General features: G+C 38.4%; 1 protein-coding gene across 1 annotated transcript; it reads left to right on the top strand.

The window, feature by feature from the left end:
• Positions 1-188: 188 nt before the first annotated feature.
• CFLAR (CASP8 and FADD like apoptosis regulator) lies at positions 189-17,310 on the top strand. Its single transcript, XM_030277736.4, is given in 12 exon segments — positions 189-400; positions 1,731-1,846; positions 3,348-3,779; positions 4,717-4,822; positions 5,792-5,927; positions 6,090-6,187; positions 6,970-7,021; positions 7,739-7,794; positions 8,746-8,824; positions 11,809-12,304; positions 13,262-13,381; positions 13,383-17,310. Coding segments are annotated over 10 exon segments (1,464 nt in total). The 5' UTR covers positions 189-400; positions 1,731-1,846; positions 3,348-3,483; the 3' UTR covers positions 13,408-17,310.
• Positions 17,311-17,450: the final 140 nt, after the last annotated feature.

Raw genomic sequence — 17,450 nt, 5'->3', positions numbered from 1 at the left:
GCAGCAGGACCAAACGCAGCCTGCAAACGCCCGTGCACACGCTGAGCTCCGGACGGGCCGCCACGGCCCCCTCACAGCGCGGCCCCTCACAGCGCGGCCCCCTCACAGCGCGGCCCCCTCACAGCGCGGCCTCGCCGCAGTGTCCGTGCCAGGGGGAGGTGCCGGGAGGCACCACGGGCCTGTCCCGCCTCCATCCGCTCTGGGTCGCTTTTGTGTGTTCAGCTCTGAGTTACTCTCCAGGGGTGCAGCCGGAAACAAAACTGAAACCACCATCCTGCCTCCCCCCCAGCCCCCCCGGCCCGGCGCGGCGCTATGCAGCCAGCGGGCCGGTACCGCCCCAGCTCCTCCCTGCTCCAAATGCCGGACCTGGTTGCTGTAGAGACCTCCCCGAGGCGTCTGGGTGCGTTATACCTTCCCCGCTCCTTTCCCCCTCCTTTCCCTCACCCTTCCCTTCCCTGCCCTTCGCACCCTGCGCTTGCAGCACAGGCGGCACAGCGCTGGAGCGTCCGGTGCAAGCGGGGCCGGGGCTCGTGGTGAGAACCGAAACCGAGCGTGATTTAAAATGACGCACTTAGAAAAATGACTGGAAATCTGCATAAACCACGCTTAGTAGATGGGGATTTTTTGTTTGGTTTGGGGGATTTTTTTTTTCTTTTTGTTTTAATTAGGAGGAGTGGGATGTTAAAACAAATTAGTGTGTCATACTAGTTTGCATCGGGAGAAAATTCTTCAAGAGTAGGAGGGAATGTGCCGCAGAACTTCCCTATGTTTCCTGAGTACGTTGCACAAGTTCTGCTGAAGGGCGTGGGGCAGTGAGGAAATAGGGAAATTGAAAAGCTGTGGAGCATGCTCGGCAACTTTGAAAAATGCCAGATGGCCCTGGCTCCAAGCGCAGTCGTTCACGGCCGCCGCCTCTGCGGACAGGGCAGAGCGGAGGAAGGCCGAAGCACAGCCTGAGCCCCTGCAGCCAGGTCATCTTCGTCTTGTGGAAGAAAGATAATCTCCTGAATCAGAACTGCACCCACTGGCGTCATATCCTGCCTTTGTTGCTGCAAAGTTGACTCTGAAGGGTTCAAGATACAAAATGCCAGCAAAGAGTTAACTGGAGCTTTGTGCATGTTTGTGTGAAATTTTAGTATGTTATTTCCTGCTCCTTTGCAACCGTGTTGGAAAAAAAAAAAAAAAGCCTAATTAGAATGTCACATGAACACGACAATTATTGAAGCAGCTTTATCTCTAATGACTATGAACTTTTTTTGTCTTAGAAGATAAGCTGATTTTTCTCTCCTGTTTGTAAAGAATTTACATGCAGTAAGTCATCTTGTTGCAGAGTCCAGATAATCAAAAGCTAGGCTGCTGGGTTTAGGTTGTGATTGCTTTATTTCTTTAACTTTTTCAGCTATAATGGCTATCTGTGATGTTTGAAAAAGTGGTCATCAGATGGAAGAGTGGAGCATTATGCCCTTTATCTCATGGTGGAGTGGATCTGCAAAGTTATAAATTGTTTTAGTTTATACTAAAAAATCACTTCCATTGGTCTTACTCATTTCCCACACAGTACCCAATGAATGTTATGTGCGCGGCTGGTTTTCCTTTTATTTAGAGCACCACTCCTAGTTCACTGCAGTCATACAGAAGAATAACTCTTGGTCATTTTCTTTGGTTTTCCCACCCCCAGAAAAGGAAGTAGCCCTCCACAGTAATTTGTGATCTTGATATTTGTCCAGCAGTGAGTTAATGTAATCACTGGAAAATCCTGGATGGAAACCAATGTGTGCTGGATCAGTGGTTTGGCAATGATCAAATGCCAGTTTTCCAGTGTTCTTGTGAACAATTCTACATACAGGTAAGATAGTTTCAACACTGAGAGTATAATCAGCATTTTTTTATAATGAGCATGTGATGTATCATATATAAAGGAAATTCACAAAAGAAGATGATTCATATGTGTGTTTTAAAGGCAAATTAATTTTAAGTTAACATATAAATAGTAATTTTGCATGTCTGAAATTCCAACTCAGTAGGAAATTTCTTCCTAACACACACCCCCACCTCTGTTCTTTTAATTAGTTTTAAAAGATTAGATAAACATCAACTGGAGTAGTTAAAGTTTTTCGGGTATTTCCAAAAATGACCAAAAGTTGTTAAATTCCTGTTTCACTTTAAACTATTACTTCAAGATCTTTTAAAAGTCCCAGCTGAATGTACCTGGGAGATATTTCCATATGAAGGTGCTTTGTGCTTCCCCCTTCTTGACTGCATTATGTCATAAAAACAGTGTCATTCTATAGGATTCTCATAAGTGTTTGATGCTAGATTGAAAATAAGTTAGCAATAAATATGCTTTTCTTCTGATAGAAAACATTCCAAAACACATTACAGTGCATGAGGGGTTCCTCTGTTTTAGATAAATTAATCTCACCTGCTTGATCGTAACTTCCAGAATGCATAACAAAAGGATGAAAATGCTGTAAAAAAACCTTATTCAGGTGCTAGAATATTTTGGTATATTAAGCTTTGAAGTTGAATTGGCATTTGCTTTCCAGTATGGTTTAAATAAAACTCTGCAGTGTAGTGGTCTGTGGAAGGACTAAGGTTTGTCTTTAGGTTTGCTCATCTGCCATTTCTCTCTATATATAATGGAGGTCAGAGGGGGTTAGATGGAATTTCCATAGCTGGTGGCAGTGGAAATTGAGTACAGCACCCTTCTGATTTTGTTAATCACAAGGCTGGGGGTTTTTCTAGGTTTGAATTTTTGTTCCAGTTTTCAGTATAATGGTACATGAATGTTTAGTGAAGAAAAATGTGATCTGTGGCTTATCTGTACTTTCAGAATTAACCAATTTGCATATTTAAGGTTGGAGTATTTTCTTTGAGTGGCTTTTCAATCTTTTTGAGCATGGAGGGTGTGTGTGGAAAATCCTTTTAACCCCAGATTGGAATAAATTTAAGTTATGTTAATAATAAGCAAATCCACACACTCTTGAATTTACAGATATTAGCAGTTCTAAAATTACATGCTATATTGTTGCTCGGAAAAGAGCAGAGCTTTTGGAAATACTTCATCTATCACTCATCAGCAAGCTGATGACTTTTGTTTCACTTCCTATGGAATATACAGACTCAAGGTAGTTTACTCCAAAAAGAACTTACATGTCTTTCTGATTAGTATGACCTTCCAAATAGTTTTAGTTTTGTAATGAACAACTGGGAGAATCCCTTGAATAAAGGAAGTCTGTGTAGTGTATGTTGGAGTGTTAGCTGAAAGTGAAATACTTCAGATAGGAGAGTTATGTGAACTTGTGCAGCAGATCGCTGATTTATTGTATTTTAATTCTCTCCCACAGAACTGCCCTTGTGGAAATGCACCTAGTTAAGAATGAACACAAGAGAAGTGCTGTGGTAGACACAGGCTTCATGTCATGTTGGTTTCCAGTTTAAAAACAAGTAGGCTGGCAATTTTAAAGGAACAGCAACAAAGTGATGACCAGGTGCCAAGTGCCAGCTTTCCTTATTCATCAGATTCAAGAAGAATTGGATAAAGATGAAGAAGAGATGATGGTTTTCCTATGCCGAGACCTTGCTCCTGACTTGGCCACTGCTGATCTTAAAGAGATCTTGGTGGCTTTGAATGAGAGAGAGAAACTGACTCCTGTTGGCTTGTCTGAGCTGTTGTACAGAGTTAAGAGGTTTGACTTGCTGAGGAGGATCCTGAACACTGAGAAAGCAACAGTGGAAGCTCACCTTGCCAGGAGTCTCAGACTTATCCCTGATTACAGGTAATATATCTATTTCAGATTTTAAAGCTGTGCTATCTTGTTCAAAGTAAGTGGTTTGTTTTTTTCCTTTGTTTTGGGGAGGGGGGGCAGTATGGGTGAGTGGTGGGGGGTTTTTGGTTTTGTTTTTTTGGGGGGGGGGTTTGTTTGTGGGGTTTTTTTTTGTTTTTTTTTTATTTTGTTTTTTTAATACTTCACAGATTCAGAGAATATTTATTGAAGTAGAAGAAAAGCAGAAAAGGACATTATATCTAGAGTTATAGTTAAAAGAAAATGTCAAGTTTAGTCGCTGAATTAAACTATAATAGTTTCTTACTAGTCATGGCATTAGAAGCATCTGTATTTAAGGAGTTTGTGTGTTTGTGAATAAAACCAGTGATGTTTGTAGAGTTCTAGGTTAGCAGCTAAATGACACTTTAAAGGAATATCATTGGTTAGACATATTTTCTTTTCTGGCTTGCTTTGGGCACATGGCCATGTGGTATAACTTTTCTCAAGGGACTCTCTCTTACTTGTTTTACTCTACTACTTTTGAGAGGCTTAAATTAAGAAATTCCAGTCATTTTCTTTGAGAGACTTCAGAAGGAAATCCATGCACTCATAAGGAAGATTTTCTTGTATTGAATTCTCACTGAAATAAAAACCCTGTAACAGGTTAAAAAGTTAAGGATATGTTCTGTTGTCTCATTCTCTCACTTAATCTCTGTTAAACATTAAGGAAACTTCTGTTTTCCTAACAGTGGCTATTACACTGTCAGTCTGAAAAACACAGGTGCTGATTAGCAAGAGTATTTCATAACTGGATCTTGAAACAGGGTATGTCTTTTACCTGTTTCTTAGTTAGAGATTGTAGATGAAGACTGGAACATGGGGAGAAGTTGGGAAAGGGAGGAATCTTGCTGCAAGCTAATAATTTAGAAATATCTCAACTTTATTTCAGGGTACTAATGGTAGAGATAAATGAAAATCTGGAAAAAGATGAAGTGGGTTCTCTTGGTTTTCTACTCAGAGATTATGCACCTCGTATGAAAATGGCAAAAGATAAGGTATGTTTTCCTGTTGGCATTCTCCTCTGCAGCAGAGAGACATTAATGTAAAATAAATATGTAGCTAGACAGCAAAGGAAAGGAGTCAGTACTGCAAGAAGTATTGAGGCAGGAGTACACACACATCAGGAAGCAGGCAAGGAGTTGTGGTTTCTGTTTCATTTTGTTGATTTTTAGTTCAAGAAAAGAAGCATGAAAAACTAGTAAAAAAGTAAGAGGGAACAGTGCTTGTTGTAGTGTATTGTGGTTGAATGAACTTCATGGGCATTTTATGGAAATCTTTCTTCAGTATTTCTGACCTGACAGTTCATGTAAGAGTAATCTCACAATAACCATTTGAACTGTATCTTAAGTTACAAGGTCACTTTTTGTTTGTGCTCTGCTTCACTTACAAAGGACACATTGTAATTCACTTACAAAAGAACACAAAAGAACATATTGTAATTATGTCTTTATACCTTTGCATTCTGAATATTTTTGTTAAGTCCTCTGAGAAGGCAGAAATTCAGTAGAGAGGATTCAGAAACCATGACCACTGTGTAGAGAAGACTGAAGATTTCTGTCTTCTTCCTTTGAAGTTTTTTTTTTTTCCTTTTCTGTCTTCAGTCAGAGAAGGAGAGAGGCCCTGAAAATTTCCCAAAGCTTTTCTTGCCTCTTGCTTTGTGGCATGTGAGGTGACATTTGCAGTAGCTGTTTTGCATTTTGTTTTGCTTTGTAGCAAAAATAAAATGCAAAACTGTTTCCTCAAAAATTTAAGATAGATTTTTAAGAACATCAGTTTGTAGTTTCTATCACTGCTGTGACAATATTAAGGATTCATATGTTTCTCAGATAATTTTCTTAGAAGGTGTAACATCTCTAATTGTTTACACAGTCTTTATGACCTCTCCATGGTATTTTCTGTGTTGCTTTGTTACATCTGGTGGAGAAAAAATTACTGATGTGTTTGGGTTTATGTTGCTATTCTAGAGTTTTCTAGCTCTTATAATTGACCTGGAGAAGCTAAATTTGGTGGCTCCTAATCAACTGGATTTGATAGAAAACTGTTTTCAAAGTATTCACAGGATAGACTTGATTAGGAAGATTCAGAAGTACAAACATGAAGGTGAGATGCTCTTTTTGTACTGGTTACTCTTGATAGCAACAATCAGATGTGCTGAAAATAAAACTGTGACATACAAATAAGGGCATTTGCATTCTTTGTAGATCTAGGTTTTCAAAACAGTTGAAATATCATGGTGTGTTTGTGTTTCTGTTAAATTTGCAGCTTCAGTGTCCTCTGTTCATTCTCAGCCAGTTTATGTAAATGCACATCAGGCCTCTCTCCCTAATTTAAATCTGATTGATCCTCCTTATCATTCAGGGGTAAGTATTCAAGAAGTGAAACAAATCCTTTATTTCTAAATATTGCAAGACTTTAAAAGAGATCCATCTTTCAGCGCCTGAGGAATTAGAGATGGCTAGTGACTAAAGTAGTACTTGGTTTATTTGTTTTTCCTGTTATTTGCTGAGTTTAGGGACTGATGTAAATCTGCGTGAGAAAGATGCCCTTTAAAGAACTTCTGTGAATTTTTTTCTATTAAAAACATATAAAATCTGTATCTTGACGGTTTTTTGTACTACATTGTGGAGTGAAACGTTTTGCTTTGACTCTTCTTTGCAAAACATATTCTTCTTCTTTGTACCTCTAGATCTTTCAGGGAAAGTAGCTTTTCATTTTTGAAGCTGAAAATGATAGCTTTTTTAAGAAGTTAGCTCTAATATTGTATTAGCATGACATTTCTTAAAGTCTTTAACCATGCTAAATTTGATGATATTAGTTGTCATGTGTTCAGTAAACATGCCGCTCCCCGCTGCTATATAGGAAACAAAGTTTACATCTTCAGAGGCTTTTCCTTGCAGTTGACAAGCTGGTGATTTTTTTTTTTTTTTTGAGGAGGAGGAGGAGGAACAGTTGGGTGTTTATTTTATTTGTCTGTGCTCTGGGTAGGTTTTTTCAGCTGCTACATTGTAATTCTGTTTAGCTGATAGAAATGAATCTAAAATATCCTTTTACTGAGGAGGAAATAGTACTGTGTTTTATTTTGGGACATGTTTATTAATTCTTGAAGGAGAGTAGGAAAATTATGCCTTTTTCTTAATTTCAGATTCAGAATGAGAACATAGAAAAATTACAAAAGGGATCAAGTCTTACTCTGGGTAAGAGCATTTTATCTAAAAGAGCCAAATAAATTTCATTACATCAAAAAGACTGTTGTTTGAAAGTTGTGTTCATGGCTAATCCTGTTAATAACATCAGGAGCAGAAAGTAGTTGATACCTCTCAGAACTGAGCCTGGCCTTACTGTTTGGTCTTGTATTTGCTTTGCTTGTGCTGCCACATCTTAAAGCATTCTTAAAAAATGTAAGCTTCCACTGTCAAAACTTCTTAACAGAATACTTTATTGGTAAAACCATGGATAAAATTGGCTAGCCAGCTCTGGAGGCCTGTGTGGTGCAGTTCTGTCCGTTAGCTCTGGAGAAGGAAATTTTTGTGTCAGTTCAGCAGTGAACTCCCCACCAGGCCAGCCAGGAAGTTGTGCATTGAATACCAGGTTCTTTCCATGTGTGTTGTGTTTTCTCTGGAAACTCCAAAATCTCTCAAATATGGTGATTTTTAAAATTAGTTGGCTGAATTGTTTCAGTGTAGAAGAGATTCATTATTCCTTCTAATCCCAAGCAATGTAGAATGAAATGCAGATAACATTTTAGAGGTGAATAATTTAGGGATTTTTAAACTTCAGTAGCATACATAGAAACTGAGAGGTCCCGATGGGTGAGAACTTTGCTGAAGGAGATACCTTTTCTTTATAAATGGTCTGGTGATTAAAAAATATCACTGGCACTTGCATGCTGAGATTACTTCTGTATGTTTTAGGTGCAGCAGAACCACTTCACATGTCCATTGAGGAGTCAGGATCAGTGCCACATAAGGTATAGTCTTGTGTATAGGTATGCATGTAAATAAATATAATCTCTGTGAGTATTTTTCTTAGTTTTCTTTGTGTTTAGTTTTGAGATTTCCTTGAGCTGTGTACAGGCAGAACAATGGGTACATCCTCAACCATAAACAAGTCCTGTGAGTTGTTTTTGCAGAATATATTTGAAATATAAAATATTTGCTGCTACTCTGGAAGCAGTAGTGTGCAAAATACATGTATATATGATGTGCACATGGAACTCGTACATTTATTAGTGGAGGCCAAGTTAAAACTTGTTGAAGTTCAGACCTCTTGCCACATGCATTAGAAATCACAGAGCTTCTTTGCATGCAGTAGATTTTGTTCTTGATTCCCTCCTCACCCCTTGCTCTCCAGGCAGAAGACAGACATGCTTAGTGTATTAATGATAAGGATGGCCAACTGCTATTTTCACTAGTTCTCCTGTAGATCAGGAACCAGCCTGTAGCAAATTGATTTCTTCAATCAATTCTCTATCACAACAATAGAGTCATTATGGATTATTTAGGAATAAGGAGGTTGTTCCCACTAAATAAGGAAATAAGTTTTCTGATGAGCAGTGCTTGCTTGCACACCTGAGGAATACAGAAGATTTCTACATTTATTGTGTTGGCAGTATGAAGATTATACGGTTTTAGTCTCTGTTTAAGAATCCTTATGGTAGTGAGATTGCATAACACAAGGACACAAAAACTAAGTTTGTACTAGAAATAGAAGAAAAAAATCATTAGTCCTTTTCTCCTGGTTTTTTGTTGTGTAGATAAGACACATTACAACCCAGTAGACAGATTTCTGCTAGCTACTTGATGGAAAACAACAGAATGTTATTTAATACATCTGTAACATAAAATTTGAGAAAATAATATGGTCTAAAAGTTGAGAAAGTGATGTATTGACTTTGTAATTGTCCTTTCACATTTCTCAGATGTCTGATGATTCTTACAGAATGCAAAGTCAACCTTTAGGAATATGCCTGATAATAGATTGTATAGGCAATGACACAGGTAAGTCTCTGGAATTTTAAGTCCCTTAACTTGTTAGTCTCAGATAATTAGAAGAATTAAGTATAAAGAATATAATGTTCAGTTTCCAGCCAAATTAGGGTAGTGTTGTCCCAGTCATTTAATCTACCAATTCTTGCAAGATTTCTAAAGGGAAGGGACAACATCAGGTTAAAGCCAACTGTCCTAATTATTGGAGACAACGTTTGGTTTTTTTTGTGCAGAATCTCTGAATGAAAGAATGTGGAAGAGGATTGACTGAATTTTGGGATGGACAAAAAGGATTTTCAGCAGCCAACAGAAAAATTAGGCTTACAGCAGTCGTAAAGTCATACAGCAGGTTATTGGCAGAGATGGTAGTGTTTCTCACCAGTTAACAAAACCAGAACTGTTGTGGGTTTGAAGTGCAGTCATATTGGACACTAGAGATTTTGAATAGCCATGAGGTCCTTTATTAATAATGCACCTGGACTTCTGTCCTATCTTGCACAGTTTGGCTGAAAATGTCACCACAGTGAAACTGAAAGTGTCACCACTGCTGTCAGTGTAGTCACTGCCATTGTTGAAATGTGGGGGTTTCCTGGTTGCCTTTGTAGAATCCTAGAATTAGATCTTTGCACGATCAAAAACATCCCTCACTCTCTAATCACTGTAACACGTGAGGCTAAAAATAAACATGAAAAGAGTATTTACAGTTAGTTCTGTAATAGGCTGGGAGATGTAGGGGAAGGAGAGGCTTTCTGGACATGTCTTTCGGTTTTCTCAAATGTAATGGTCCCACAGATTAACTAATTTAGGATTGCTGCTGTAATTGCAGGGCAGTGGTTGTGGAGCTCACACACAGAAAGTCTATCTCAGATGTTTGAGGTCACATTGTCAGCATTTACCATGATAGAAAGCAAGACTTGCACTGAAGTACATTATGGTGCTAGTGGGATTGAGAGGAGATATGGCATATGGCATTGCTTAAAGGAGTTTGCTAGAAAGGCAGAAATAGTTGTGCCACACTATTCTGAAGTCTGAGTACACTGAAGAACAGACAGAGAAAGCATTAGAAATTGTATCTGTGGCATCCATAAGAATCTGTAGCTGTCCCAAGATTTAATCTCAGGAAGGTGAACCATGTAGGATCAAGAATTACAATACTTTATAATGCCCAGTGTAAACAGCATGAATTTATCAAATGTTGATAAAATTCAAACTGAAATGCACCTTGCTGTTTTGTAAATAGCTGCTTTTGACTTTTCAATTTAGAAATCAGTTTTAATCTTTACGTTGCAAATAATGAGGGGAGAAAAGGTTAGTGTTTTATGTAGAATGGAGATGCTGAAAAATCAGTGGAGGTTTGTTGACAGTTGGCTAGTGTTGAAGAAATAGGTAGTTTCTGATCTCAGGCTGCAGCATGTAATGCTGTGGTGAGTCTTGCCTTAGAGTGTCCGAGGCTTATACAAGGCTATGTACAATTTCTGATTAATTGTTAACCAAGTTGTCAGCTCTGAGTTTTTGAGTTGGTTCTTTTAAACTGTGACAGTTAGTGTGTATGGGGACTAAGGTGACACCAGGTTTTGTATTTGTGTGCTTATGTGCAGCTGCCAGTGAGATAAGAACATTAGGAAAAGCATTCTCACTGCTATAATTCTCATTTTGTACATGTTCTGTTACCCGTGACTGATGGAGGGCTTCATCAAGTGTGTAACTGCTGGGTCGTAGTGATACTGAGTAGTCTGAATTTTGAGAGCATGTTTTATTGCATAAAATAAGGAAGCTTTATCTTTCTATTCTCAAATTAAAAATGTCTGGACAGTTTTTTAATTATCTTACAAAATTTAATCAAACCAGCAGAATTGGAATGAAACTGTAGTTATTTTTATCACCTCACTATAGCGTAGAGTTTGTGTCTACAGTTTATTTTGCTGAGGAAAGTTATGAGTTCTGTTTCTTGTGTTCACTGTGGGCTTTGTGGGGAGAACAGTCTGGTAGCACAGCTGCTTTACTGCCATTACCTCTGAAACAGCCCCTGCTAATTAAGGCTTGTTAAAGTTTTGAAGTCAAAGACAGCTGTGGGTAAGTTTCCTATGTGTGTAAGGCATTTTATATAAACATGGCACTTGACAATTCTTTTCCTACCAGAAGCTGTCCATGGGCAATGTATGTGTGTTTTATACTAAACATACAATGCTACAGATATAAGTCGTCGTAGTAGCTTGTGGTTCTCTGAACACTTAATACCTGTGGTTTTAACTACCATGTATCTGGTTTCAGTCCCATATTAAGATACATCCAATGTAGTTATTCAGATCTTAACACATTTTCTGCAGCACAGGTTAACACAAATACAGTAAGAGTTAAGTCTTGGGGTTTGGCTACCTACAAATGTCTTAACTCAATTGAAAGAGTTCATTATTCAGCTTTCTTCTTTGCCTGAAAAGGCCATTCTGTCCCAGTTAAGACTCCAGTGTCCATTCTTTACCTGGAGCTCATCACTTAAAATTTTAGGAAGCAAAAATGACTGCAGCAGGTTCATTTTTGACTGATGAAAGAGAACCTCTGTGTTTCTTATGCAGTTCTGTGTATCTATAATAACCATTCAAGGTAATTTTGACAAATTAAAAGGTGAAACAGACTTCCTATGCTGTCCAGATCATTCTTTATCATTTCAAGTCTGTTTTTTTCTTGCCTTGTATTTTAAGTCTTAGGAACTTGGAATACTGGCTCTAAAGGAAAGCATGTATGTGTCTGTGGAATGTGAAACAGATAACAGTGTCTCTGCTGTCATGAAACATGTAGCTCACAGGAAAGACAACATGCATATAGCACTATAAGTATGTAATGTACTGTGATCAACACCAAGTGTTCCTGATTTTTAATTATTGTGATAAAATAAACTACTTTGTTTCAATAGAAAAACACTCTTAAGTACTGTAACTCAATACAGATGAGACTGAGCTTTGGTGTACCTTGGTTTAATTACATCTTGCTTCTTTCAGATGTGTTGGAAAAGACCTTCAGAGGCTTAGGCTATGACGTTCATTGTCACAGGTATTTAAATATGAACTCCATGAATCAAAAATTGCTTGAAGTTGCAAGGTGGCAGAAGCACAAATATTGTGACAGCTTCGTTTGCATATTGGTCAGCCGTGGAAACTCTCAGAGCATCTTCTGTACGGACCATACCTTTTCTGGATTCCCTTTGGAACAAATAAAGAAATACTTTACAGCAGATTCATGTCCTGGACTCCTAGGAAAACCGAAGCTTTTTTTTATTCAGAGTTATGTTGTGCCAGAAAATGAGCAAGAATGTAGCAGTCTGTTGGAAGTTGATGGGAATGCTGAGAATATCAGTTCTAAAGTCACGATTCCCCATGCAGCAGACATCTTTTGGAGTCATTGCAAGGTGGATGTGTCTAAACTAGAACAATCCCCAACTTCATCCTCATATTATCTGCGTTGTCTGGCTGAGCTACTCCATAATCCTTATAAAAGGTAAATTAAAGTAAGAGGAAAAAAATCACCCTTTTTCTATGATAGCTTATTTTCATGGAGAATGAGAAACCTTAAATTTCAAACCATCTGGCCCTGAAATATGTTTTCTTGCAATGTCATAGTCAAAAGAGAAGTATCCTCATACAATTGTGTAGAAAGGTAGCTTAAACTAGGAATGAAATTTTTGATTTTGCAGTATAAAGTTAAAGTGTGTTAAGGCATTAGGGTTTGCAGAGTAAGAAGGGAAGAACCTGTCCTAGATAATGTATGTCAGTGCTTTAGATGGGATTGGAAATCTTCCTTCTCCAAGATAAACAGGCTTCTGTTAAATTGAGGATTGCCATGTACCATTAAGATGAGCTGTGCTTGCAAATGTAAACAGTCAGTACTTAAATTCAGGACAAAGGCAGTAGAGAGGGAAGGATTTTCTACTTTCTCTAAATTTAATTAACCATTTTTTCACAGAGCCAATTGATTTCCAATATGTAATCTTGAATTTAAACTATCAGAAAACTTTTGTCTATTAAAGAGATCCAAAGGAATCTGTGCAAAACTCAGAGGCATTTGGATATATAACTTACCAACAAAGGTTTTATAACTTATCAACAAAGGTTTTATTTATATAGCTGATCTACCAGGGAGCTAACAACTGTTATTCAAGGTAGTTACAGTGCTAACATTTAGTACCTTTTTACAAGCCCTAAAGCCTTGTCACAAAATCACAGATCATCATGTCAGCATAATCAGTGTCACAGCAATGATTTGGGTCATAAGAGTTTGTCTCAAAATGTGTGTGTGTGTGTACAGCCTTGTGTGTTAGAGGTTTTACCTCTGCAGTAGAGACTGAAATTACAAACTTTCTCCATGCTGAGTCTGAAGTTATCTTCTTTCTTGTGAATTCTTAAATGGTGTCTTGCTTCATTCTCTAATGGAATGCTTTTGATTTTTTTGCTGCAGGAAACGCTGTATATTGGCTATCCATATGGAACTGAACAAAAAAGTTTATGATGGGAATATGACCGTTGACCCAAGCCAACAATACTCACTGCTGCTCCAGCACACACTGAGGAAGAAACTTTTTTTCCCCACTTAACTGCTGTTAGAAAGTACATATCTGAAATTATTAACAAGAAGCATTTGCTATGATGCTGCCATTTAATTCCTACCCAGTAATGCCAGATCTTTGCTGACAAGTTCTGGCTTGCATGCCTCTATAGACTGTCAAAACAGAAGGGAGAGAGAGATCTCTCCCTTTTCAGTAATCAGGATTCCATACTTTTATTTATGCATTGTTATTTCATGTATATCAAAAGTGCCTGTTGCTGCCAAACACAGGAATTTACAAGCGTTTTAGTGTGCTAAGACACTAGATTTTATATTTTAATACTGTAGTCTCTGAAAGCTTGATTGAGAATAGTAGCTATTGTATAGCAGTGCAACATACCTTGTTACTGAATACCCCAGGTAAACAGTGTAAAGAGATCTAAACTGTATAGCTGTTGTGTTTTCCGAGAAAAAACAAAATGTTTTTATTGCTTCATTAGTAGTTTTTAACATACCTTCTAGCAGTTAATACTTAAACAAATACTTTAAAAAGCCAGCCCAAACCACTGAAACACATTGATTACTTTCCCCTGCACCTAGTTGTGGCAAATGTCTCAGGAAAGCATTCCTACCCAGTAATGCCAGATCTTTGCTAGCAAGTTCTGGCTTGCATGCCTCTATAGACTGGTAAAGCAGAAGGGAGAGAGAGATGGTCTTTTCAATAATCTGGATTCCATCTGTTTGCTGTATTAAAGATTGCATTGCTAGAGCTGTCCACAGCACACAGGGGTTCTGTGTTAATAAACACAGAGACAGTCTGCCATCTTTGGGCCATGTATGTTTTCTGTTGATGCAAAAATGAGTCTACATGTGACAGGACATTACAGTAATCTGCCACACAGTTAAAAAAATGTGAGATTTTGGCAGATATCTTGTGGAAGCTGAAACATGATTCACACTCATTGTACCAGGCATAGTTGTAAAAAGAGACTTTAAAATATTTCAACTTAAATGTAGTATGTAGCAGCCATGGGCCTTTAAGACTGGATTATGTTAAACACCCCGCCCTTACTGCTTTTGCTTGTGAAAAAAGTATGCCTCTATTAATAATTTTTTTCCCAAGTGCTCTTGTTCTTGTGAAAAAAGAAAAGGGAAAATTGTCCTAAATCCAAAGCTTTTTCTCCAATGTAGCAGTTGCTTAACTAAAAGTTAACTGCCTTAAAGTTCAGTTAGCCTACTTGTATAACAGTGTAACCTGGATGGGTTGTATTGAAGTTTATTGTCACTGAACTTAGTGACAATAAAGTAGGCCACTTGTAAATATTTAATTTTTACTCCTCATATACTCCTATGTGGGAAAATAATTCAAGGTTCTGCTGTGCTTTGCTTGGTTTCTGTTTAAATTTTTAATGGAGAAAAGAAGGATACAGAATGACAGATGTGGAATCTTAGGAGTTACTTCTTGTGGTGGCTGGTAGATAAACTAAATGGTGAAACAAATGTTTCCTGTGGTTGTAGAAATAAGGTGTCATTTCAAATTACATATATCTAAGTAATATTAATATATGTGATCTTCTTCACAGATTAACTTCACTTTCCCATTTCCTTTACTAGCTTTTGCATTTGACAAGCACTTCTGCTACCCTATAGACAACCAAAAGCAGGGAGAATGGAATCAACAGGAGGCAGATGAGGAAAAGAAATGTGAAAATTTTAAGCAGGAACAAGAAGGGGAATGGTAGGGAGCATCAAGAGAAGAACAAGTAGGCGAAAGATGATTTGGATGAGAAATACAGTATCAATATTGGAAGGAGAAGAAAACAGGAAAAAGGAAGTGAGAATAATAGTGGCTGTCTTTACAGACTCTAATGATGTGGTGAGTTGGTTGATGTTTTGTGGACTGGTTGGTTGGGGGGGTTTAGAGTGATGCTAAATGCAACTATTTACTTAAGATATTAGTAGTAGAATAGATTCTGCTTTTACAGTTTTGTGACAAATTTGGTTTGGGGGTTAAGAAGTATATCTGTTATTTGCCTTACTGCAAGACAGTAAGTCCATGTCCCTTTCATTAATAAATTATGCAGAAATGCTGTTTTGAAAACTAGAGGCTCATGTAATTAACCCTTTCAGTGGAAAAGGAAGGGACTCTGTGCATGGCTGCTTGGTTGGAAGTGGTTATAATCCTCTAGAGTTGTGGGGATAGACATGTATTGTGCAGCATTCATGGGTGTCAGATACTGATTTTTTGCACTGATCCTCTGTAGATTCCTAAATATAGCCATACGCAATCTATAATCATACATCTAAGCAGAATTTATTGCCTTGTCACCTCTTTCAAGTGTGGTGTTCAGGCAAGCTGATCCCCTGTACCTGCTGCATAGTGAGTATTTATGCAGGACTTCTGTGATGGCAGTTGTCTGTCACTTCTCCCATAGCTTATAGGATCACAGACTCGTAGAATAAGCTGAGTTAGAAGGGACCCATCAGGATCATCACATCCAACTCCTGGCCCTGCACAGGACACCCCAGGAATCCCGCCATGTGCCTGAGAGTGTAGTCCAAAAGCTTCTTGAGCTCTGTCAGGGTTGGTGCTGTGACCACTTCCCTGGGGAGCCTGTTCCAGTGCCCAGCCACCCTCTGGATGAAGAACTGAAGAACCTCTTCCTAAAATCTACCCTAACCCTCCCGTGACACAGTTTCATTTCTCAAGTCCTGTCAGTGGTCACCAGAGACAAGTGGTTGATGCCTCTGCCCCTCTGCTTCCCTTCATGAGGATGTTGAAGACTGCAGTGAGGTCTCTCCTCTTCCTCCCCAGGCTGAACAAACCAAGTGAGCTCAACCCCTCCTCAGAGGGCCTCCCCTCCAAAACCCTTACCAGGTTTCTGTGTCCCTTCATACACATGAGGGGTCCTGTCTCTTCTTGCTGTAGTGCACACACAAAATTTGTGTCTAGAAGTGGATGCGGGGTGTGGACTGCATCAAGTTGTCCCTGTACTGCAGGTAGTGAAATGATTTCAGGTTAAATGATCCTTTAGCCAAAAGAAAAAGGGGGAGAGAATTTTGGATCCATCATGAGTTTAAGGTGTTAGCACAAGAACATAGAGAAAGCAGAAAGCAAACACTAATAACACTTAAATCTTCAATACAGCTGGTGAAATTTCATGGTCTTGGACTGCCAAAATGTCTAATTTTCAGAACTTACTGTTGGAGGAGATAAAACAAGTTACGCTGCTCCTGCATTGTCAGAGGTTGGAATAAGCTGTCAGAGTCAATGCTTTGGCACTTAATTACAGTTTTGGTTTCTGATAACTGGAAAAAAAATTCTTGTAGTTCTTTCTGTATGTGCTCCATATGTGGAAGGTGATGTCTTTAAGTGGCTCAGAAGCTGTATGCAAGAGGCAAGAGAGTCAGTGGCGTTTTGTACCAGACTTGAGTTGCATGGTTTTTCTCTGCCACCTACACTGATGTGGCTGAGCCATAAATTGAGTTTACTTCGCACTGTTACATATTTCTATATTACAGTGGTTGCCAACTCATTATCCAAAATAGAATTTATGTTCAAGAGGATGTTACTGTGGTAGCACTTGCAGATGGAGCATGTTGTATGGCTGATCTCCCCTATCAACTCTGCATAAGAAGTAACAGTGGCTCCTATTACAGATACCTGAGTCAGAGAAGCTTTTTATGGGAGTTTCTGAGAATTATTTTCTGCTTTCCAGAGTTTTAAGTTTCTGACATGCAGAACAGTATTGCTCAGGAGAGGCTGCTGTCTGTGTGGTTGATCTATATTCAATTTAAATTAAATCTCCTGTACTGAATTATTTGTCAGCTTTTCTGTGGCTGGTTTAAATTATGTCTATTTTTCAGCTTCTGTATTAGAAACAATAATAAGACACCATGATTGGATACAAATGCTGGGTTTCATGCTGATATTCTGAATAAAATTAATGTATGCAGTCAGACTGATTGTCCCTGTCTCCCTCTAGACCATAGGATAACTCTGAAATTCTTGGTCTGTTTATCTTGCAGACCTCTGTAACTTGTTAAATTAGGCTGTGAAGTTTACAGCTCTATAAAAACGAGCTGACATAATAAAGGACAG

This window comes from Taeniopygia guttata, chromosome 7 (assembly GCF_048771995.1).
Source record: "Taeniopygia guttata chromosome 7, bTaeGut7.mat, whole genome shotgun sequence".
NCBI classification, from domain to species: domain Eukaryota; kingdom Metazoa; phylum Chordata; class Aves; order Passeriformes; family Estrildidae; genus Taeniopygia; species Taeniopygia guttata.
The sequence above is the reverse complement of the archived record's forward strand: the minus strand, read 5'-3'. Positions and strand labels throughout refer to the sequence as shown.